The sequence below is a fragment of the Theropithecus gelada genome, chromosome 3, assembly GCF_003255815.1.
Source record: "Theropithecus gelada isolate Dixy chromosome 3, Tgel_1.0, whole genome shotgun sequence".
Lineage (NCBI taxonomy): Eukaryota > Metazoa > Chordata > Mammalia > Primates > Cercopithecidae > Theropithecus > Theropithecus gelada.
The window spans coordinates 167287388-167312221 of NC_037670.1; the positions used below are offsets into that span (position 1 = coordinate 167287388).

A 24834-nucleotide genomic window follows, 5' to 3' on the forward strand; every position below is an offset into this window, starting at 1 on the left:
AAACTTGAACTGCTCACTCCAGCCCATCACAAACCTGAGCTCTGAGTTGCTGAGAAGGGAAACCACTCTCATAAGGAAGCTCCTTCTTTCCTTATATCATTAGACTTGAGTGGAGACAGCATCTCCCACTCCACACTGCTCTGGCCAAGTTGTGCCTCAGCCAATTACACAACTGTGTCTCAGTAGCCTTGGTAGGGCCCAAATCAGGATATTGTCTGGGAAGATTCACTTTGTACTGAGCCCAGCATAATCTCACTGCATCTAAGACATTCTAGACCCAGCCCTCCACATCTTCGTTGTTGAACCCAATATGTGACCCATTTACCACATGCTCATATCCCTACCTACTGCTCATTTTCAGTTCAGATTGTAACCGAGATTTACCATGGTCTAAACTCTGACATCTGACTGGGGGCCATGTCATTCTGGTTCACGCTGTCAGCCCCGAGCAAGTGGGTCATCTTGCATCAACCTGAGTGCAGGTTACCAGGGCAACAGTAAGGTTGCATGAAAAGATCCTATGACAGGATGCACATGAGAGACAAATGTCTTCACACTGAAGAAGGGGAGGAGTGCACTATTGGTTTTCCATCCTCCAGATGAACTGAGTAAGTTCCTACATAACCTGTGCCCCCTCCTTCTTTGCAACACTTCCCATCCTTAAGCCTTGGTAGGAAGGAGAGCCATCTGGAAGCCCAGAATCCTGTGGAATGCGAGTCTCCCTTCTCCTTATCCCTTAGTGTTGGTATTCTTGTTCCCAAAATATTGGATTTGACATGCCTGCACACTGAATGGAGAGAAGCATCTTCATTTTCACAGGAATGAGCCTTAGATAAGACTTTCCTCCTCTCTTCGGGGATCTAGGACACTGAAAAGCCAAGCTTGTTACCAACGCTTGTCCTTCCTTAAGTACATTAAATACATCCCCAATAGTTAAAAGGATTCTTAAATAGCCAGGCCATTCTTCCTCCTTCTAACCCTCATCTCCAGGGCCTAAGAAAGCCCAGCTGTGTGATCCAGGACTTGGCTTTCCCTGTCTTCCCCATCCCAGCATCCTTGCAGGAAACAGCCGGTCTCCCTCTCTGCTCTCAGAAGGCAAGTTTCCTTATCACCTGTGAATCACAAACCCACAGAGTGGCCAAACATAGCCGAGCTGATGCAAGACCCTGGGAAGGGGAAAGCTGCAGGTTTGTTGGTCCTGGGAGGAGTGGTGACCCTCACCTCACGGACACTTCCTCTACCAATCCGAGGGGAGGTATAAAGATGGGTCCTCCACCACCAGTCAGGCACTTTCTACTGCCATGAATCCACTCCTGATCCTTACCTTTGTGGGAGCTGCTGGTGAGTATCATGCCCTGTCTCAGGTTCCACCCACACCGTTTCCTGGTAGACACATGCCCTTCCATTCTTGCTACCTCTCCTCTTTTGACTGTGCTCTGATATTCTATTTCCTCCATCTGGCATCTCTACTGCCCATCCTCTTTGGGCTCTCTTTAAGCCTCACCTGTTTCAGCTTCTCCCTGATTTCACTCCCACCACTGTCGTTCATCTATATCTGAGCTGTGGTTGGAGAAGCTGGGAAGGGAGGTCAGGTGGGGCTGGACCACGAAATGAAGCAGCAGGCTTCAGGCTTGGCTCCCACAGCACCCCAATAGCACCACTAGAGTTGTTCTTAACCTCAGATGCACCTGAGAAGGTTGAAAAATTACTCATGCCAGAGAGTCAGCTCTAGACATTCTAACTTTATTGTCTGGGGTGCAGCTTGTGTTCCGGGCTTTTAAGCATCCAGGTGATTCTTAACATTTCCAGGCATGCAACCAAAGTTAAGAATTGCTGTACTATTGGCCAATAACAACGTCTACGTTTGTTCTGTCGAAGTGAGCCTGGGGTCTGCCCTCAACTCTGTCCTGACTCCACAGATCTGAGCTATGGGAGAAGCTGGTCATGCCAAGTTCTATGCAATCAGGGGGTTTTCCTAGCTTGGTCAAAGTATCCTGACAATCCAGGACTCAAATAGCCAGGAGAAGTACACAGCAGATGAATAAAAGAGAGAAGCACTCAGTGGGTGAGACAATCACATCCCAACTCCTATCCCACTGAAAGCATTGTGAGGACATTCATTGTGACCTCAGCCTGGTGACCCCAGGAGAGATCTAAGCCCCGACCAGGTACCTAGCTACGTGCCCTGGAGACACAGACTTGGGAGACACATCCAGTGATGCTCACCAGGGGTGCCAGTGCTCCCTCCCTTGCCTAGCCTCACTGTGCTTGTTATCCATTTCTAATTAGAAGAAAGCAACTCCAGACTGGGAGCACCACCCCTAACATGCTACTGACTTGCTTTCTCCCTTACCATTCCGCTAGTTGCTGCCCCCTTTGACGAGGATGACAAGATCACTGGAGACTACACCTGTGAGAAGAATTCTCTCCCCTACCAGGTATCCCTGCATTCTGGCTCCCACTTCTGTGGTGGCTTCCTCATTAGCAAACAGTGGGTGGTGTCAGCAGGTCACTGCTACAAGCCATAAGTGTGGGGCCCCTGACTGCAAAGCTTCAAGCCAGGCTGCCTCGGAGAGCATGGCTTCAGCCCATGGAAGTACTGAGGCTAGGTGAGATGGACGGGAGAGGTGGTGGAGAAGAAAACTTGTTGGCAGCAGTTGACTGTCCAGAGCAGAGAGTGAACACAAGACAGGAACCTCTCACACCCAGGCAAATCCATGAAAGAGCAAGGGTTGTGGTCATAAAAGCAGGCAGGGATGACCGTGGGGTGGTCAGAGCTAGTGAGAAAAGCAGGCAAGTACCTTTTGCTGGTTAGCTACACATTAAAGCCACCTAAGAAAGAGTTTTTAAAAATATTGTTGCCTGTGTCCCATCCCAGGGCAATTAACTCAAAATTTTCAGGAAGAGGGGGTGAATATCAGGGAGTATATAACACTCTATTTCTGGTAACTGTAGAGTGCATAGACACAGCTGAGAACCGCTGCCTAGGCAAAGAACTCTCAAACCTGAGTATGCACCAGAACCAACTGCAGACTTGTTAAGGCACAAATCACTGGGTCCCATCCCCAAGGTTCTGATCAGTAGGTGGGGGTAAGGACCAAGAATTTACATTTCTAACAAGTTTCCAGGAGATGCTAATGCTGTGGCTACCCTTGGATTAGATTACACAGAAGGGTGGTGCTCACCAGGCCAAGAAGGTAGTGAGGAACAGGCACTGTGCACAGTTAGCAAAAACCTGGGGTGAAGAATACTGGGGAAACTTCAAGGAGCTCCTTGTGCCCACAGTGCTAGTGACTGTGAAGACTGTGGGAAAGAGGCTGGGAAGGCAGGTTGAGGAGCAGCCTCCTGTGGGATCCCTTTGACTCTTCCCCACCTCACTACCACCAGCCTCTAAAGCAGCAAGGTCCTGGGTCTCACACATGCACTGACCCACATCCCTCTCCTGCCCATGTGATATGGTCACACACCCCACCCCATGCCTCCAGATCTGTCCATGAGCAGGGAACGTGAGGACCCAGGGGAAGGCGGGATGGGTGCCCCGGCTGTGAGAGAAGGTCTTCACCATGCCTGTCCTGCCCAACAGCCACATCCAGGTGAGACTGGGAGAGCACAACATCGAGGTCTTGGAGGGGACTGAGCAGTTCATCAATGCAGCCAAGATCATCCGCCACCCCAAATACAACAGGAATACTCTGAACAATGACATCCTGCTGATCGAGCTCTCCTCACCCGCCATCATCAATGCCCACATGTGCACCATCTCTCTGCCCACCGGCTTAGGATTATGGTCTCCACCTCCATCCATGTTGTTGCAAAGGACATGTTTTCATTCTTTTCATGGCTGCATAGTATTCCATGGTGTATATGTACCACATTTCCTTAATCCAGTTTACCACTGATGGCCACCTAGGTTGATTTCATGACTTTGCTGCTGTGAATAGTGCTGTTAAGAACTTTCTAGAGCATGTCTTTTTGGCAGAACAATTATTTTCCTTTAGGTAAATGCCCAGTAAAAGAATTGCTTGGTGGAAAGGTAGTTCTGTTTTAAATTATTTCAGAAATCTCCAAAATGCTTTCTGCATTAATTTTTCCATGAACTAATTTATACTCTGGCCAACCATGCGTAAGCATTCCCTTTCCTCTGTAGCCTAACCAGCCCCTTCTGTTTTTTTGACATTTTATTAATAGCCACTCTGCAGCCAAGCTCTTTCAAGGACAATGTGGGGAAGAGCCACAAACATCCCTTTTCCAGAAGAGAATTCTTGCCTGCCCACTGGTAGGACTCTTGTTTTCATCTGTCTTTCATTGTCTGTTTTTCAAAGAAAACCCAAAGGTAAAGTGGTAGGATCTTCGACACCAGAAAAAGTTTGCAGCCACCAGAGCCTGCTGGGAAGCGGTCCATCAAGCATGCATTGATCTTGCCACCTGGAATTTGAGAGATCAAGAAGCCCCATAGCAACTTACCATACAACTGCCCATCAGCACCCATCCTTTCAAACTCAATTCTGGCTCTGCAGACATTGGCAGCCACACGTCACAAATCCTGGGTCTCTGTGGACTTCCCTCATCACCCACGGACACAATGGGCTGCCTGTCCTAGGCAGAGACACAGCAACATTCTCTTAAACTGAAATGAAGCATAAATTCCCTTCACCAATAACCATCTGAGGGCACAGCCCCTGCCTCCTTCCTCGGGGATTTTAACACTCCCATCTCTCTGGCCCAAACAGGTAGGTGAGATCTGACTTGAAAGGGGAGAAAATCGGGAAGTATTGGGGTATCAGGAATGAATCCCCAAGTGTTTTTGTGTTGGGACAGGTATCCACATCCCGAACTGTACCTGGAGATAGGGAAAAATGCAGGAGAGGAGAGGAGAAAAAAAGGGGAACAAAGTGGCTGAAAGTCACGGAAAGCTTCTCTCATGGTTCTTTCTGACTCTGGTTGCTTTGCCAAGGTCTTGAGTACAGGGAGGGTGGGCTCTGGCTGGGAGCTGCTGCTCTGGGAGATGGAAGAGTCACTTCACCTCCAGAAAGCTCATTTGATCATCTGTAAAATGGGCAATCCCATAGGTGTTTGTGATGATAAAATGAAAAAATCATTCTTAACTTAAATGAGTTACATGTTGTATAGTAAGTTATGTACTATATAGTAAGCACACAGATACAATTCACTGTTATAATTGAAGGACAGTGGTTTGGTGGGCTAAGCACTAACCACAATCTAGAAAGATGTCTTAAAGAAGTAGACGAAAGAAATCTGTAGTTCAGAATGAACAGTACCAAGAATGGCATGTCCTCCAAATGGAGCTTGGGCAGCTGGATCTGAACCTGTCCTACACATCTGAGTCTACGGTATGAGGTAACAGTCTCCACCTACAGCTGTCTTCTCTGAAAGTAAGGTCATTCCTTTTGAAGAAAGCTGACCTCAGACTATACTGTGATCATTTAAGGAAGAGCGCAAAATACTGGAGAAGTCTAGACTTCAAGCTCTAGATACAGAAAATCCTCATATTTATGGGTGTTCTGTTTCAGACAGAGAGTCAGAACCACAAGCACTGATCCAAAAATTCCTTTTACCAAACAAAATTTCCATCTTCTACCAAGGTTCATCTCCCTGTTTAGTGCACACTGGTGTCTACTGTTGCTAGAGCAAGAGTCTCTCCTTATTCTCTAATGGAGGAGTTCTGTGAAGACCCCATGACAAGGGGAAAAAACAAAACATGTTTAGGGACAACACGGGAAAAGCCCATATTATCAATGCTCCAAAACCTGGCTGCCTCAGGCTTGGCCAGTTGTTCGTGAGCAGAGAGGTGTGTCATCTACATGGCAGTCAAGGCCTGGATGGGTCTGGAACTGTGGCAAGGTAAGGCTCTGAGAGAAGCTGCCAGGAGAAAGACAAATTCAATCATCTATTTCTGCCAGGAAGAAAAGAACTAGGAAGGAATCAAATGTACAGTTTGACCTCTGGGGACCTCTGCCTCGATCCTCAATAAATCTCCTTTTTGATGCCACCTGCAGCAATTCCTACACTTCACAGTGCTCTCCATGGCTTCTGTTGGTCTTATGGTCAGCTCTGCCAAGATCTGTATTCTTGGGCAAGACAGAATCATTCTGAATCTCATTGTCTTCCTCTATAAGTGGAAATTATTTTGCTCTGCACAAATCATAATTACCATGTTTGTGGGAAGATAAACTGTGAAACTAAGCAAAATTGAAAAGTAATTCACCACTGTTACTTACGTGAAAACTCTTGCAAAGTTGTCAGACACCGTGGACCATCTAAATATAGCAGTGTTAGCTATGAGCCCATCACTGATTAGAGGGGGTATGGGGTGGAGAGGGGTCTCTGAACAGTGGGTCTCCTGGCTGTGGGGAAACTGGTTCAGCAGCCATTCTAGAAGCTGAAACTGAAGGTATTCTGTGTGTCCTCTCAACTCCACAGACACCACTTAGGCATTTTTTTCCAATTCTCTCTGGTTTCCATTTGCTTCCTCCCTCTATCCCCTGGCCATGTCCAATTTCACTACCAAGTTTCTGATCTTTTATCATTTGGTTCACTGTCTCCAGAACATCCCTGATACTTTTACCTTTCAAACAATTCAGACTTGAACTCTGCTTACTCCTGCCCATCACCAACCTGAGCTCTGAGTTGCTGAGAAGGGAAAGCACCCTCATAAGGAAGCTCTTTCTTTCCTTACACCATTAGACTTGAGCGGAGACAGCATTCCCATCTCCACACAGCTCTGGCCAGGTTGTACCTCAGTCAATTACACAACTGTGTTTAGTAGCCTTGGTAGGGCCCAAATCAGGATATTCTCTGGAAAGATTCACTTTCTACTGAGCCCAGTATAATCTCACTGCATCTAAGATAGAAAATTCTAGATCCACCCCTCCAAATTTCCATCATTGAATCCAACATGTGACCCATTTAACATGTGCTAAAATCTCTACCCACTGCTGATTCTAAGATCCGATCATAACCCAGATTTACCATGGTCCAAACTCTGACATCTGATCGGGGGCATGTCATTCTGGTTCAGGCTGTTAGCCCCGAGCAGGTGGGTCAGTTTGCATCACCCTGAGTGCAGGTTGCCAGGGCAACTGTGAGGCTGCATAAAAAGAACCTACGACAGGATACACATGAGAGAGACAAATGTCTTCACATTGTAGACGGGGAGGAGCGCACCACTGGTTTTCCATCCTCCAGATGCACTGAGTAAGTTCCTACCTAACCTGTGTCCCCTCCTTCTTTGCAACACTTCCCATCCTTAAGCCTTGATAGGAAGGAGAGCCACCTGGAAGCCCAGAATCCTATGGAATGCGAGTTTCCCTTCTCCTTACCCCTTAGTGTTGGAATTCTTGTTCCCAAAGTCTTGGATTTGACATGCCTGTACCCTGACTGGAGAGAAGCATCTTTATTTTCACAAGAATGAGCCTTAGATAAGACTTCCCTCCTCTCTTGGGGGCTCCAGGACACTCAAAAACCAAGCTTGTTACCAACGCTTGTCCTTCCTTAAGTACATTAAATACATCCCCAGTAGTCAAAAAGACTCCTAAACAGCCAGGGCACTCTCCTTCCTTCTAACCATCATCTCCTCGGCCTAAGAAAGCCCAGCTGTGTGATCCGGGGCTTGGCTTTCCCTGTCTTCCCCATCCCAGCATCCTTGCAGGAAACAGCCAGTCTCCCTCTCTCCTCTCAGAAGGCAAGTTTCCTTATCACCTGTGAATCACAAACACACAGAGTGGCCAAACATAGCTGAGCTGATGCAAGACCCTGGGAAGGGGAAAGCTGCAGGTTTGTTTGCCCTGGGAGGAGTGGTGACCCTCACCTCACAGACACCTCCTTTCCCAATCCTCAGGAGGTATAAAGATGGGTCCTCCACCACCAGTCAGGGACACTCTACCACCATGAATCCATTCCTGATCCTTACTTTTGTGGGAGCTGCTGGTGAGTATCATGCCCTACCTCAGGCCCCACCCACACCCTTTCCTGGCAGACACAAGTCCTTCCATTCTTGCTGCCTCTTCTCTTTTGACTTTACTCCAATATTCTGTTTCCTCCATCTGGCATCTCTACTTCCCATCCCCCTTGGACTCGCTTTAAGCCTCACCTGTTTCAACTTCTCCCTAATTTCACTCCCACCACTGCCATTCATCCATATCCAACATGTGAATGGAGAAGCTGAGAAGGGAGGCCAGGTGGGGCTGGACCATGAAATGAAGCAGCAGGCTTCAGCCTTGGCTCTGACAGCAGGAGAATAGCACTACTATAGCTGCTCTTAACCTCGAGTGCACCTGGAGAGGTTGAAAAATTACTCATGCCAGAGACTCAGCTCTAGAAATTCTAACTTCATTGTCTGGGGTGCAACCTATGTTCTGGGTTTTTAAGCATCCCAGATGATTTGTAACGTTTCAAGGCATGCAGCCAAGGTTAAGAATTGCTGTCCTATTGGCCAATAACAACGTCTACCTTTGTTCTGTCAAAGTGAGCCTGGGGACTGCCCTCAAATCTGCCCTGAATCCACTGTTCTAAGCTATGAGGGAATCTGGTCATGGTCAGGTCTGCGCAGCCAGGGCGTTTTCCTAGCTTGGTCAAATTATCCTGACAAGCCAGGGCTCCAATAGCCAGGAGAGGTACACAGCTGATGAACAAAGAGAGAAGCACTCAGTGGGTGAGACAACCACATCCCAACAACTCCTGTCCCACTGGAAGTATTGTGAGGAAATTCCTTGCGACCTCAGCCTGGTGACCCCAGGAGAGATCTGAACACCCACAGGGTACCTAGCAATGTGCCCTGGAGACACAGAGACTTGGAAGCCACATCCAGTGATGCTCACCAGGGATGGCAGCCATCCCTCCCTTGCATAGCCTCACTGTGCTTCTTAAGGATTTCAAATGAGAAGGAAGCAACCGCAGGCTGGGAGCACCACCCCTAACATGCTACTGACTTGCCTTCTCCCTTCCCATATCCACTCCAGTTGCTGTCCCCTTTGATGATGATGACAAGATCGTTGGGGGCCATACCTGTGAGGAGAATTCTGTCCCCTACCAGGTGTCCCTGAATTCTGGCTACCACTTCTGTGGCGGCTCCCTCATCAGTGAACAGTGGGTGGTTTCAGCCGGTCACTGCTACAAGCCGTAAGTGTGGGGCGCCTCACTGCAAAACTCCCAACCAGGCTGCCTGGGAGAGCATGGCTTCAGCCCAGGCAAATACTGAGGTTGGGTGAGATGGATGGGAAAGGTGGTGGAGAAGAAAACTTGCTGGCAGCAGCTGACTCTGCAGACCAGAGTGAACACAAGACAGGAACATCTCATACCAAGGTAAATCCATGAAACAGCAAGGGCTGTGGTCATAAAAGCAGTCAGTGATGATCTTGGGATGCTCAGAGCTAGTGAGAACAGCAGGGATGTACCTTTTGCTGGTTAGCCACACATTCAAGCCACCTAAGAAAGAGTTTTTTTAAAATACTGAAGCCTGTGTCCTATCCCACGGCAATTAACACAAAATTTTCAGGAAGAGGTTGTGAATGTCAGTGAGTATTTCACACTCTACCTTGGTAACTGTAGAGTGTATAGACAGAGCTGAGAACCACTGCCTACAACAAGAACTCTCAAACCTGAGTATGCACCAGAAACACCTACCAGCTTGTTAAGGCAGAAATCACTGGGCACCATCCCCAAGGTTCTGATCAGTAGATGGGCGTAAGGATGAAGAATTTACATTTCTAACAAGTTCCCAGGAGATTCTAATGCTACGGCTACCCTTGGATTAGAATACAGAGAAGTGTGTTGCTCACCAGGCCAAAAGGAAGGGAGGAAGTCACTGTGCGCAGTTAGCAAAGGCCTGGGGTGAAGAATGCTGGGAAAATTACAAGGAACTCCTTGTGCCCACAGTGCTAGTGACTGTGGAGACTGTGGGAAAGAGGCTAGGAAGGCAGGTTGAGGAGCAGCCTCCTCTGGAATCCCTTTGACTCTTCCCCACCCCACTACCACCAACCTCTGAAGCAGAAATGTTCAGGGTCTCACACCTGCACTGACCCACACTGCTCTCCTGCCCATGAGATATGGCCACACATCACACCCCATGTCTACCGAGCAGTCCATGAGTAGAGAGCTTAAGGACCCTGGGGATGGTGGGAAGGGTGCCGTGGCTATGAGAGAAGGTCTTCACCATGCCTGCCCTGCTCATCAGCCACATCGAGGTGAGACTGGGAGAGCACAACATCGAAGTCCTGGAGGGGACTGAGCAGTTCATCAATGCAACCAAGATCATCCCCCACCCCAAATACAACCCAACAACTCTGAACAATGACATCATGCTGATCAAGCTCTCCACGCCTGCCGTCATCAATGACTACGTGTCCACCATCTCTCTGCCCACCGCCGCTCCAGCTGCTGGCACCGAGTGCCTCATCTCCGGTTGGGGCAACACTCTGAGCTCTGGTGGTGAGTGGGACCCTTTGTCCTTCTACTTCACTCCATCCTCACAATTTCCAGAACAAACCATGCCCCTTAACTTAAAACCTGTCACCTCCAGGCTTAAGACACATTTCCAGTGCCCATTACACACAGGCTCTGCACTGGACACCAGAGAGACGCAAAGTCTCAAGGACTTGGCTCCTAAAATCAAGAGACAGGACAAATGGAGAACTTGCTATGATCATGTCTTAGGTTCAACAATGATCATTCTGGGAACTAAAAGCCAGAGTCCCTGGCTAGGACTTATGTTTTGGAGTCCTCTCCAGGAGCAGTGTTCCTCTTCAATGTTCCACCCTAGATTATTGTCTCCTTCTCTGGCCTGACCCATATTTCGACTTTCTTTGATCTCTTCCTGATCCTCACAGCTGACTACCCAGACGAGCTGCAGTGCCTGGACGCTCCTGTGCTGACCCAGGCTAGGTGTAAACTCTCCTACCCTTTCCGGATTACCAGCAACATGTTCTGTGTGGGCTTCCTTGAGGGAGGCAAGGATTCCTGCCAGGTGATTTGAACAACCCTTCCCATGCTGAGGCTCCCACTGATACTCAGGCCCCATCTGGGAAAAAGATTTTAACTCCCAATGGAGCAGGGTTGAGGAGGTTCCCTGCAGTGAGCCCATGGAGAAGTGAGGAAGGCTCCCTTGGGCTGCATGCTGACTGCTTAGGGAGAACAGAGAATGGGCCACCACCATAGAAGGACGTGGAGGCACAGAGCTAGCTGGAAAGGGGTCTTTTAAGGTTCAGAGTGAATGTAGCTATATTCCTCCTCCATCTCTCTCTCCATACAACCTGTCCCTTCTTCACCCCAGGGTGACTCTGGTGGCCCTGTGGTCTGCGATGGAGAGCTCCAAGGTATTGTCTCCTGGGGCTATGGCTGTGCCTTGAAGAGGAGGCCTGGAGTCTACACCAAGGTCTACAACTATGTGGACTGGATTAAGGACACCATAGCTGCCAACAGCTAAAGCCCCCAGTCCCTCTGCAGTCTCAGTACCAATAAAGTGACCCTTCTCTCGTTGTCTGTGTCTGTGCCTGATACCTCACACTGGAAAGCATCCTCCACTCTCAGGTCAGACAGGACTGTCTCCCTTAAATGTAAGCAGAGCCCCCAGCTCCCAAAATGTGTTGCATGATACACTAGATTGGCACATAAAAAGAAATGGAATCCAAAAATAATAAGAAGCTTCAGAGAAAGAGGGGCTTTATTACTGTTTCTAGAGAAACGTGTGTTTCAGAATGGTGGTCTTTGGTGGGGGGTATTGATTTTTATTTGGGTTCTCACAGTGGTTAGAGCTACTCTGCCTTCAGCACAATCACAGCACAGAAAATCTGTCAGCATTTTCAAGGTGGCCCAAAAAATCTGACCAGCTGAATCTTATTGCTAACATATAACAATAATGACAAATGCTGTTGGTGATGATGTGCCTCTCCCAGGAATGTTTAGGCACCAAACTCTCGACCAAGCCCTCCCTTCTCATTCACCTGGAAAATCAGACTCAAGTAAATCTCCCTGGACCCCTAACTCTCCCTCAATTCCCTAGTTCCATCTCTGTGAGCAGCTAGAGAGATGTCCCGCCTACCATAGCGGGAGCCTGACTGTGACTTGGGAATCAAGCCCAGCTCTGCACTCTTCTTTGCCTTTGGGGTAGGACGCCACAGTGAATCCCACAGCTACAAACAGCTCCCCACTCCAACCAGGGAACTAAACTAGAGAGGGTCAGGATTCACCCATATGATCAATCAACTGAAGAAGGATTCCTTTTCATAAAATTTGCTTGCCTTTGAAACACTACAAGTTACTTGGGACTCTTTATAAAAGATGGAAGGAAAGACATCTGAGGGCTATAACACGATCCAGCCACTCTGGACACACATTGACTGGCTTGCACCCACTGGACACAGCAGAGGGAGGCAGGCCACGTGGCACCTGTGGCACCTGCCAAAGCCTCCTCCTGGCAATTCTGAGAGGGCCCATGTTGGGGCCGTAACTCATCCAAGTTTGTCACCAAAGATCCAAGCAAGCTTCTCTTTGAAATTCCACCTTCACCTTCTGTCCCAAGTGGTTGTGGACACCCCTGGGAGCTGGTTTCAAGGACCAGGAACAGCCAAGGGAGACAGACAAGTTCAGAGCACATTTCCTGTTACAGGGAACACAGCACAGGGCTCCAAGTGTCCACAGAGCAGCATGCAAATTGCAGTGATGAGTAGAGTAAAACCTCTACATGGAGCACAGCATTCCTGGCCAACACAGGGGACTGCAGTCCACATGCTGTGGAATACACCCATGTATGCATCAGCCACTTGTTTGGTAAACAGTAAATGTGTCCTATCAATTACCTCGAGAGGGCCATCTGTGCTCCAGATGTGTGGTTCTTGTGAGGAGATGGCTACCACTCACTATCTTCAGAGTAAAACAGGGCTCAGCGCTCACACAAAATGGACAGATACACCTGCGTTACCCAGAAATTCACTACATACAAACATCACTTTGTTCAACATGGATTTTGTTTTTATGGAGTCCAAACTCAGACCCTAGTTCACTTTACAGCCTTGGGTTTGTCTGCTTGTAGAGATACATATACAGTAGTAGATAGATAGACAAAACAGATACATTTTTTTCCCTTTCTTACCATAATGTCAATGCCTCACCTGAATATCATCATCACTCGAGTCAAGGGAAGAACCAAACGCTTTGTATAAACAGGTCTGGGCTGGGGGGGGAGTGTTAGTTTGCATTATTTTCTGTGTCCATTCAGATCATTGCTTTCAAAGCACAGCTGGTTACCTGAAGCCAAGAGACAGACATAAGGATCCCAGTGGCCTTCCAGACGGCTGCTTCCACCTCCTACCTGGGCGACTTAGACTCTTTATACAGAAAAGTGAGTCACCCCACTCAGAAGGGTTGCCAGCAGAAACAGGGCATGAAAATCACAGGTAACCACGACATTTCTTCCAAATGTTCAGTGTAAAATAAACCACTACCACCACCACCAGAAATACAAAATAAGCAAAAAAAAAAAAAAAAAAAAAAAAAAAATGCTTATTCTAAATGCAAGAGAAAATGCTGTGTGAGAGCCAGGTCATGGGGTTGCATTTTCTCAGGCCACACAGCTTTCTCAGTCCATTTGCTCACATGGAACCGTGAGATGTGAAGGTCTCCAGAGTGTGTGCTTGGGATCGAGGCTGGAATCGTTCACCTGTGGTTCCAGATCAAAGGGCAAAGAAGCAGAAAGCCACAACTCTGTCCACCGCCACAGCTTAGGGCCTCCTTCTCACAGAGGCTCTGAAGAGCCCCCACCTCAGCCTTAACAAAAAACATCTCCTTCTGGCTCAACTACAGCCAGACTGGAGTGCCGTGGCATGATCTCTGCTCACTACAACCTCTGCCTCCAGGGTTGATGTGATTCAGCCTCCCAAGTAGCTGGGATTACAGTCATACGCCACCATGCCCAGCTAATTTTTTTTTTTTTTTTAAGTAGTGACATGGTTTCACCATGTTGTCCAGGCTGGTTTTGAACTCCTGACCTCAAGTGATCCAAAGTTTTGGGATTATAGCCATGAGCCACCACTTCTGGTCCAGGCCCCATTTAAAAAATAATAATAATAATAATTTCAACTTTCATTTTAGATTCAGCGGCTACATGTGCAGGATTGTTACATGGGTATATTGTGTGATGCTGAGCTTCGGGGCACAAATGATCTCATCACTCTAGCAGTGAGCTTAGTACCCAATAGGTAGTTTTTCACCCTTTCCACCCTCCTTCTCTCTTCCCTCTAGTAGTTGCAGTGTCTATGGTTCCCATCTTTATATTCATGTGTACCCAATGCTCAGCTCAAACTTACAAGTGAGAACCTGATATTTGGTTGTCTGTTCCTATGTTAATTTGCTTAGGATTATGGTCTTCAGCTCCATCCATGTTTCTGCAAAGGACATGATTTCATTGTTTTCTTGGCTGCGTAGTATTCCATGGCGTATATGTACCACATTTCCTTTATCCATTCTACTGCTGATGGCCACCTAGATTGATTCCATGGCTTTGTATTGTGAATAGTGCTGTGACGGATATGCAAGGCCATGTGTCTTTTTGGCAGAAAAAATTATTTTCCTTTGGATAAAAGCCCACTAAAGGAATTGCTGGGTGGAATGCTAGTTCTGTTTTAAATTATTTCAGAAAACTCCAAACTGCTTTCTGCATTAATTTTTGCATGAACAAATTTACACTCTGGCCAACAGTGTATAAGTGTTCCCTTTCCTCTGCAGCCTTACCAGCATCTTCTATTTTTTTGACATTTTAATAATAGCCACTCCAAAACCAAGCTCTTTCAAGGCCAACATGGGGAGGAGCCACAAATATCCCTTTTCCAGAAGAGAATTCCTGCCTGCCGACTGGTAGAATTCTTGTTTTCATCTGTCTTTCATTGTTTGTTTTTCAAAGAAAAACCAAAGGCAAAGTGGTATGACCTTCCACACCTGAACCAGGTTGCAGCCACCAGAGCCTGCTGGGAAGGGGCCCGTCAAGCATGCGTTGATCTTGTCACCTGGAATTTGACAGATCAACAAGCCCCATAGCAACCAACCATACACCTGCCCATCAGCACTCATCCTTTCAAGGGATTAGCTCAATTCTGGCTCTGCAGACACTGGCAGCCACTGGTCACAAACCCTGGGTCTCTGTGGGCTTCCCTCATCACCCAGGGCCACAATGGGCTGCCTGTCCTAGGCGGAGACACAGCAACATTTTCTTAAACTGAAATTAAGCATAAATTCCCTTCACCAATAATCATCTGAGGGCAGAGCCCCTGCCTCCTTCCTAGGAGATTTTTAAAAACACACCTCTCTGACCCAAGCAGGTAGGTGAGATCTGATTTTAAAGGTAGGGGGGCGAATATCGAGATGAATTGAGGTATTAGGAATGAATCTCAAGTGTTTTTGTGTTGGTACAGGCATCCACATCCAGAACTGTACCTGGAGACGGAGAAAAATGCAGGAGAGGAAACGAGAATAAAAGGGGGACAACGTTGCTGAAAGTCATTGAAAGCTTCTCCCATGGTTCTTTCTGGCTCTGGTTGCTTTGCCAAGGTATTGAGTTCAGGCAGGGCCGGCTCTGGCTGGGAGCTGCTGCTCTGGGAGATGGAAGAATCACTGCACCTCCAGAAAGCTCATTTGATCATCTGTAAAATGATCATTTGATCATCTCCAAAATGTAAAATCCCAAGGTGATTGTGATGATAAAATGAAAAAAATTCTTAACTTATATGAGTTACCTGCTGTATAGTAAGTTACATGGTATATAGTAAGCACACAGATATGATTCACTGTTTTCATAATTGAAGGTCAGTGGTTTGGTGTGCTAAGCACTAACCACAAGCCAGAAAGATGTATTAGAGAAGTAAACAGAGAAATCTATAGTTCAGAATGAACAGGACCCAGAATGACATGTCCTCCAAATTGTGCTTGGGCAGCTGGATCTGAGCCTATCCTACACATCTGAGTCTATAGTACGGGGTAACAGTCTCCACCTATAGCTGTCTTCTCTGACTGTAAGGTCATTCCTTTTTGAAGAAAGCTGACCTCAGACTATACTGTGATCATTTAAGGAAGAGCGCAAAATTCTGGAGAAGGTTAGTCTTCAAGCTCTAGATACAGAAATCCTCATATTCTTGGGTGTTCCCTTTCAGACAGAGAGTCAGAGCACAAGCACCTGATCCAAAAATTCCCTTTTCCAAACACATTTTCCATCTTCTACCAAGGTTCACCTCCCTGTTTAGTACACACTGGTGTCTACACTTGCTAGAGCAAGAGCCTCTCCTTATCCTATAAGGCAGGAGTTCTGTGGAGACCCCATGACAAGGGGACAAAATGAAACAACATGCTTAGGGACAACACAGGAAAAGCCCATATTATCAATGCTCCAAAACCTGGCTGCCTCAGGCTTGGCCAGTTATTCATGAGCAGAGAGGTGTGTCATCTACATGGCAGTCATGGCCTGGATGGCTCTGGAACTGTGGCAAGGTAAGGCTCTGAGACAAGGTACCAGGAGAAAGATGAATTCAATCATCTATTTCTGCCAGGAAGAAAAGCACCAGGAAGGAATTAGATGTAGTTTGTCCTCTGGGGATCTCTGTCTTGATCCTCAATAAATTGCCTTTTAGATGCCACCTGCAGCAATTCCCACACTTCACAATGCACTCCACGGCTTGTTGGTCTTATGATCAGCTCTGCCAAGATCTGTATTCCTAGCAAGACAGAATCATTCTGAATCTCATTGTCTTCCTCTATAAATGGAAACAGTTTTGCTCTGCACAAATCACAATTAGCATGTCTGTGGGAAGTTAAACTGTCAAAGTCACCAAAATGAAAACAATGCACCACGGTTGCTTACGTGAAAACTCTTCTAAAGCTGTCAGGCACTATGCACCACCTAAATATAGCAGTGTTAGGTATGAGCCCATCCGTGATTAGAGGAGGTACGAGGTGGAGAGGGGGTCTCCGAGCAGTGGGTCTCCTGGCTGTGGGGAAGCTGGCTCGGTGGCCATGGCAGGAGCTGAACTTGAAGGTACTCTGTATGACCTCTCAACTCCATGGGCCCTATTTCGTCATTTTTTCCAATTCCTTCTGGTTTCCATCTGCTTCCTCCCTCTAGCCCCCTGGCCATGTCCAATTTCACCACCAAGTTTCTGAGCTTTTCTCATTTTGTTCACCATCCCCAGAACATCCCTCCTTCTTTTACCTTTCAAAGAATTCAAACTTGAACTCTGCTCACTCCTGCCCATCACCAACCTGAGCTCTGAGTTGCTAAGAAGGGAAAGCACCCTCATAAGAAAGCTTCTTCTTTTCTTACATCATTAGACTTGCGCGGACACAACATCTCCATCTCCACACTGCTCTGGCCAAGTTGTGCCTCAGTCAATTACACAACTGTGTCTTAGCAACCTTGCTAGGGCCCAAATCAGGATATTATCTGGGAAGATTCACATTGTACTGAGCCCAGCATAATCTCACAGCATCTAACACAGAAAATTCTAGACCCACCCCTCCACATCTTCGTTATTGAACCCAATATGTGACCCATTTACCATGTAATCTCTACCTACTGCTGATTCTCAGATCAGCTCATAACCCAGATTGACCATGGTCGAAACTCTAGCATGCCATTGTGGTTCAGGCTGACAGCCCTGACCAGGTGGGTCAGTTTGCATCGCCCTGAGTGCAGGTTGCCAGGGCAACCGTGAGGCTGCATGAAAAGAACCTATGACAGGATGCACATGAGACAGACAAATGTCTTCACATTGAAGAAGGGGAGGAGTGTGCCATTGGTTTTCCATCCTCCAGATGCACTGAGAAAGTTCCTAACTAACCTGTGCCCCTCCTTCTTTGCAACACTTCCCATCCTTAAGCCTTGGTAGGAAGGAGAGCCATCTGGAAGCCCAGAATCCTGTGAAATGCGAGTCTCCCTTCCCCTTATCCCTTAGTGTTGGAATTCTTGTTCCCAAAGTCTTGGATTTGACATGCCCGCACACTGACTGGAGAGAAGCATCTTCATTTTCACAGGAATGAGCCTTAGATAAGACTTTGCTCCTCTCTTGGGGGCTCCAGGACACTGAAAAGCCAAGCTTATTACCATCGCTTGTCCTTCCTGACGAGTTGATGGGTGCAGCAGACCAACATGGCACAAGTATACATATGTAACAAACCTGCACGTTATGCACATGTACCCTACAACTTAAAGTATAATAATAATAAATAAATTTTTTTTAAAAAAAAAAGAACATTAAATACATCCCCAATAGATAAAAGGATTCCTAAAGAGCGAGGTCATTTTCCCTCCTTCTAAGCCTCATCTCCTGGGCCTAAGGAAGCCCAGCTGTGTGATCCGGGGCTTGGTTTTCCCTGTCTTCCCCATCCCACCATCCTTGTAGGAAACAGCCAATCACCCTCTCTCCTCTCAGAAGGCAAGTTTCCTTATCACTTTTAAATCACAAACCCACAGAGTGGCCAAATATAGCCGAGCTGATGCAAGACCCTGGGAAGGGGAAAGCTGCAGGTGTGTTTGTACTGGGAGGAGTGGTGACCTTCACCTCACAGACACCTCCTCTCCCGATCCTCGGGAGGTATAAAGATGGGTCCTCCACCACCAGTCAGGCACTTTCTACTGCCATGAATCCACTCCTGATCCTTGCCTTTGTGGGAGCTGCTGGTGAGTATCATGCCCTGCCTCACATGCCCTTCCATTCTTGCTACCTCTCCCCTTTTGACTGTGCTCTGATATTCTATTTCCTCCATATGGCATCTCTATTTCCCATCCTGTTTGGGCTCTCTTTAAGGCTCTCCTGTTTCAACTTCTCCCTGATTTCACTCCCACCACTGTCATTCATCTATATCCGAGCTGTGGTTGGAAAAGCTAGGAAAGGAAGTCAGGTGGGGCTGGCCCAAGAAATGAAGCAGCAGGCTTCAGACTCGGCTCCTACAGCACCACAATAGCACCACTAGAGCTGGTCTTAACCTCGAATGCACCTGGAGAGGTTGAAAAATTACTCATGCCAGAGACTCAGCTCTAGACATTCTAACTTTATTGTCTGGGGTACAGCTTGTGTTCTGGGCTTTTAAGCATCCTAGATGATTCTTAATATTTCCACGCATACAGCCAAGGTTAAGAATTGCTATACTATTGGCCAATAACAACATCTACCCTTGTTCTGTCGAAGTGAACCTGGGGGCTGCCCTAAATGCGGCCCTAACTGAACAGATCTGAGCTATCAGGGAAGCTGGTCATGGCAAGTTCTCCACAGCCAGGGGGTTTTCCTAGCTTGGCCAAAGTATCCTGACAATCCAGGACTCAAATAGCCAGGAGAATACACAGCTCATGAATAAAAGAGAGAAGCACTCAGTGGGTGAGGCAACCACATGCCAACTCCTATCCCACTGAAAGCATTGTGAGGACATTCCTTGCGACCTCAGCCTGGTGACCCCAGGAGAGGTCTGAGCCCCCCTGGGTACCCCCTAGCTACGTGCCCTGGAGACACAGACTTGGGAGACACATCCAGTGATGCTCACCAAGGGTGGCTGCGCTCCCTTCCTTGCCTAGCCTCACTGTGCTTGTGAACCATTTCTAATTAGAAGGAAACAACTGCAGGCTGGGAGCAGCACCCCTAACATGCTACTGACTTGCCTTCTCCCTTCCCGTCTCCACTCCAGTTGCTGCCCCCTTTGACGATGATGACAAGATCGTTGGGGGCTACACCTGTGGGAAGAATTCTCTCCCCTACCAGGTGTCCCTGAATTCTGGCTACCACTTCTGCGGTGGCTCCCTCATTAACAAACAGTGGGTGGTGTCAGCAGGTCACTGCTACAAGACGTAAGTGTGGGGCCCCTGACGGCAAAGCTCCCAGCCAGGCTGCCTGGTGGAGCATGGCTTCAGCCCAGAGAAATACTGAGGTTGGGTAAGATGGATGGGAGAGATGGTGAAGAAGAAAACTTGTTGGCAGCAGCTGACTCTCCAGAGCAGAGAGTGAACACAAGACAGGAACCTCTCACACCCAGGCAAATCCATGAAACAGCAAGGGTTGTGGTCATAAAAGCAGGCAGGGATGATCCTGGGGTGGTCAGAGGTAGTGAGAAAAGCAGGCAAGTACCTTTTGCTGGTTAGCTACACATTAAAGCCACCTTAGAAAGAATTCAAAAATACTAATGCCTGTGTCCCATCCCAGGGCGATTAACTTAAAATTTTCAGAAAGAGGGTGTGAATATCTGAGTATATAACACTCCACTTCTGGTAACTGTAGAGTGCATAGACAGAGCTGAGAAACTGCCTAGGCAAAGAACTCTCAAACCTGAGTATGCACCAGAAACACCTGCAGGCTTGTTAAGGCACAAATCACTGGGTCCCATCCCCAAGGTTCTGATCAGTAGATGAGGGCAAGAACCAAGAATTTACATTTCTAACAAGTTCCCTTGAGAAGCTAATGCTCTGGCTATCCCTGGATTAGATTACACAGAATGGTGGTACTCACCAGGGCAAGAACGGAGGGAGGAACAGACACTGTGCACAGTTAGCAAAGGCCTGGGGTGAAGAATGCTGGGAAAACTACAAGGAGCTCCTTGTGCCCACAGTGCTAGTGACTGTGGAGATTGTGGGAAAGAGACTGGGAAGGCTGGTTGAGGAGGAGCCTCCACTGGGATCCCTTTGACTCTTCCCAACCCTACTACCACCAACCTCTGAAGCAGAAAGGTCCTGGGTCTCACACCTGCACTGACCCACATCCCTCTACTGCCCATGTGATATGGCTACACAGCCCACCTGATCCCTCCAGAGCTGTCCATGAGCAGGGAGCTTAAGGACCCTGGGGAAGGTGGGATGGGTGCCCCGGCTCTGAGAGAAGGTCTTCACCATGCCTTCCCTGTCCATCAGCCGCATCCAGGTGAGACTGGGAGAGCACAACATCGAAGTCCTGGAGGGAACTGAGCAGTTCATCAATGCAGCCAAGATCATCCGCCACCCCAGTTATAACAGGAATACTCTGGACAATGACATCCTGCTGATCAAGCTCTCCTCACCTGCCGTCATCAATGCCCGCGTGTCCACCATCTCTCTGCCCACCGCCCCTCCAGCTGCTGGCGCCAAGGCCCTCATCTCTGGCTGGGGCAACACTCTGAGCTCTGGTGGTGAGTGGGACCCTTTGTCCTTCTACTTCCCTCCATCCTCACAATTTCCAGAATGAAGCATGCCCCTTAACTTAAATCCTCTCGCCTCCAGGGTTAAGACGCATTTCTAGCGCCCATCACACACAGGCTCTGTACTGAGCACCAGAGGATGCAAAGTCTCAGGGACTTGACTCCTAAAATCAAAAGACAGGACAAATGGAGAACTTGTAATGATCACGTCTTGGAGGGGTTCAACAGTGATCATTCTGGGAACTAAACCAGAATCCCTTTCCAGGACTTATGTTTTGGAGTCCTCCCCAGAGACAATGTTCCTCTTCAATGTTCCATCCTAGATTATTGTCTCCTTCTAAAGCCTGACCCACATTTTGACTTTCTTTATTCTCTTCCTGATCCTCACAGCCGACTACCCAGATGAGCTGCAGTGCCTGGAAGCTCCTGTGCTGACCCAGGCTAAGTGTGAAGCCTCCTACCCTGGAAGGATTACCAGCAACATGTTCTGTGCAGGCTTCCTTGAGGGAGGCAAGGATTCTTGCCAGGTGATTTGGAAAACCCTTCCCATGCAGAGGCTCCCACCAATACCCAGGCCCCACCCGAGAAAAAGATTTGAACTCCCAAGGTGGTGGGGCTAAGGATGCTCCCTGCCGTGCCCCCAGTGAGAAGTGAGGAAGGCTCCCTTGGGCTGCATGCTGTCTGCTTAGGAAGAACAGAGAATAGGCCACCATGAGAAGGACGTGGAGCCACAGAGCTGGCTGGAAAGGGGTCTTTTAAGGTTCAGAGTAAATATAGCTATATTCCTCCTCCATCTCTCCATACAACTTGTACCTTCTTCACCCCAGGGTGACTCTGGTGGCCCTGTGGTCTCCAAGGGACAGCTCCAAGGCGTTGTCTCCTGGGGCGATGGCTGTGCCCAGAAGAACAAGCCTGGAGTCTACACCAAGGTCTACAACTATTTGACCTGGATTAAGAATACCATAGCTGCGAACAGCTAAAGCCCCCGGTCCCTCTGCAGTCTCTATACCAATAAAATGACCCTGTTCTCACTGTGTCTGTGCCTGCTCCCTCACACACGCCTTCACACTGGAAAGCATCCTCCAATCTCAGGTCAGACACGACAGTCCCCCTTGAAGGTAGGCAGAGACCCCGGCTCCCAAAATGTGTTCCATGGTACACTAGATTAGCACGTACAAAGAGATGGAATCCAAAAATAAGAAGCTTGGGAGAAAGGGGGGCACTGTTTTCTAGAGAAAAGTGTGTTTCAGAACGGTCGTCTTTGGCGGGGGGTATTGATTTTTATTTGGGCTTCTCACAGTGGTTAGAGCTACTCTGCCTTCAGAACAATCACAGCAGAGAAAATGTGTCAGCATCTTCAAGGTGGCCCAAAACATCTGACCGGCTGAATCTTATTGCTAACATACAACAACGACAAATGCCATTGGTGATGACGTGCCTCTACCAAGAATGTGTCAGCACCAAACCCTGGACAAAGCCCCCCTTCCCATTCACCTGGAAAATCAGACTCAAGTAAATCTCCCTGGCCCCCTAACTCTTCCCTCAATTCCCTAGTTCCATCTCTGTGAGCAGCTAGAGAGATGTCCCGCCTACCATAGCGGGACCCTGACTGTGACTTGGGAATCAAGCCCAGCTCTGCACTCTTCATTTTCATCTTCTTTGCCTTTGGGGTAGGACGCTGCAGTGAATCCCACAGCCAACACCAGCTCCCCACTATGACTATGACCAGGGAAAGAAACTAGAGAGGGTCAGGATTCACCCATTTGGTCAATTAACTGAGGAAGTATTCATTTTCATAAAACTTGCTTGCCATTGAAACACTTCAAGTGAGTTATTTGGGACTCTTTTAAAAAGGTAGAAGGAAAGACATCTGAAAGCTGTGACACTCTCCAGCCACTCTGGCCACACGTTGACTGGCTTGCACCCACTGGACGCGGCAGAGGGAGGCAGGGCCCGTTGCACCTGTGGCACCTGCAAAACCTCCTCCTGACAATTCTGAGAGGGCCCATATTTGGGCCGTAGCTTGTCAAGGTTGTCACTGAAGATCCAAGCAAGCTTCTCTTTAAAATTCCACCTTCGCCTTCTGTCCCAAATGCTTGTGGACACCCCAGGGAGCTGGTACCAAGGGCCAAGAACAGCCAAGGAAGACAGACAAGTTCAGAGCACACTTCCAGTTACAGGGAACAGAGCACAGGTCTCCAAGTGTCCATGAAGGAGCGTGCAAACTGCAGTGATGAGTAGAGTAAAACCTCTACATGGAGCATAGCATTCCTGGCAAACACAGGGGACCACAGTCCACGTGCTGTGGAATACACCCAAGTATGCATCAGACACTTGTTTGGTAAACAGTAAATGTGTCAGATCAATTACCTTAAGAGGGTCGTCTGTGCTCCAGATGTGATTCATGTGAGGAGACGGCTACCACTTACTACCTTCAGAGGAAAACAGGGCTCAGGGCTCACACACAATGTCAGATACACACGGTTTACCCAGAAAGTCACTGCATAAAAACATTAGTTTGTTCAACACGCATTTGGTTTTTATGGAATCCAAACGCAGACCCTAGTTCACCTTACAGCCTTGAGTTTGTCGGCTTATGGAGAAATATATACAGTAGTCAAATAGAGAAGAAACTTACACTTTTTCCCTTTCTTACCATAATGTCAGTATCCCGTCTGAATGTCATCATCACTCAAGAGTCAAGGGAAGAACCAAATGCTTCATATAAACAGGACTGGGCGGGGAGTGTTAGTTTCCACTGTTTTCTGTCTCCATTCAGATCATTCCTATCAAAGCTCAGCTGGTTACCTGAAGCCAAGAGACAGACATAAGTATACCAATGGCCTCCAGACGCCTGCTTCCACCTCCTACCTGGGCCACGTAGACTCTTTACACAGGAGAGTGAGTCACCCCACTCAGAAGGGTTGTCAGCAGAAACAGGGCATGAAAATCACAGATAACCATGGCGTTTCTTCCAAGTGTTCAGTGTAAAATAAACCACCACCACCAACAAAAACACCTAACAAGCAAAAAAATGCTTATTCAAAATCCAAGACAAAATACTGAGTGAGAGGCAGGCCATGTGGTTGCATGTTCTCAGGCCACACAGCTTTCCCAGTCCATTTGCTCACATGGAACCATGAGATGTGAAGGTCTCCAGAGTGTGTGGTTGGGATCGAGGCTGCTACTGTTCACCTGTGGGTCCAGACAATAGGGCAAAGAAGCAGAAAGCTGCAACTCTGTCCACCACCACGGCTTATGCCCTCCTTCCCACAGAGGCTCTGAAGAGCCCCCATTTCAGCCTTCACACAAAACATCTCCTTCTGAATCACCACAGCCAGGCTGGAGTGCCGTGGCATCGTCTCTCCTCACTACAGCCTCTGCCTCCCGGGTTCAAGTGATTCAGCCTCCCAAATACCTACGATTACAGGCACCAAGTACCTAGGATTACTGCCACCATCCCCAGCTAATGTTTTTGGTTTTTTTGTTTTTGTTTTTGTTTTTTTTTTTTTTGTATTCTTGGTAGAAACAGGGTTTCACCATGTTGGCCAGGTTGGTTTTGTTGTCCTGACCTCAAGTAATCCAAAGTGTTGGGATTACAGGCATGAGCCACTGCTACTGGCCCAGGACCCATTTAAAAAAATAATAATTTCTACTTTTATTTTAGATTCAGGGGGTACATGTGCA

At 47.9% G+C, this 24834-nt stretch overlaps 3 protein-coding genes and 1 gene segment (V, D, J or C); all 4 read left to right on the plus strand.

Annotated features, from left to right (window-relative positions):
• LOC112620195 (immunoglobulin delta heavy chain-like) overlaps window positions 1–24834 on the plus strand; it is a 233042-nt gene that overhangs the window by 152471 nt on the left and 55737 nt on the right. The window lies entirely within an intron of this gene.
• Window positions 1–24834, plus strand: part of LOC112620203 — a 119099-nt gene that overhangs the window by 42808 nt on the left and 51457 nt on the right.
• LOC112620202 (putative trypsin-6) lies at window positions 1302–11490 on the plus strand. 2 transcript variants are annotated; one of them, XM_025378496.1, is made up of 5 exons: window positions 1302–1341; window positions 8979–9138; window positions 10193–10446; window positions 10845–10981; window positions 11288–11490. In XM_025378496.1, the coding sequence occupies exons 1-5, from the start codon at window positions 1302–1304 to the stop codon at window positions 11438–11440; spliced, it is 744 nt and encodes a 247-aa protein (XP_025234281.1). In that variant the 3' UTR covers window positions 11441–11490. The 2 variants fall into 2 exon arrangements, with proteins under 2 accessions (XP_025234281.1, XP_025234280.1); XM_025378495.1 differs by lacking the exon at window positions 1302–1341 and adding an exon at window positions 7908–7947.
• Window positions 17736–22182, plus strand: LOC112620199 (trypsin-1-like). Of its 3 annotated transcripts, XM_025378490.1 has the most exons (6): window positions 18634–18673; window positions 19672–19831; window positions 20184–20224; window positions 20884–21138; window positions 21538–21674; window positions 21975–22182. In XM_025378490.1, exons 1-6 carry the CDS (start codon window positions 18634–18636, stop codon window positions 22125–22127), a joined length of 786 nt encoding a protein of 261 aa, XP_025234275.1. In that variant the 3' UTR covers window positions 22128–22182. The 3 variants fall into 3 exon arrangements, with proteins under 3 accessions (XP_025234274.1, XP_025234276.1, XP_025234275.1); XM_025378489.1 differs by lacking the exons at window positions 18634–18673; window positions 20184–20224 and adding an exon at window positions 17736–17817 and having other exon boundaries at window positions 20885–21138; XM_025378491.1 differs by lacking the exon at window positions 20184–20224 and having other exon boundaries at window positions 18621–18673; window positions 20885–21138.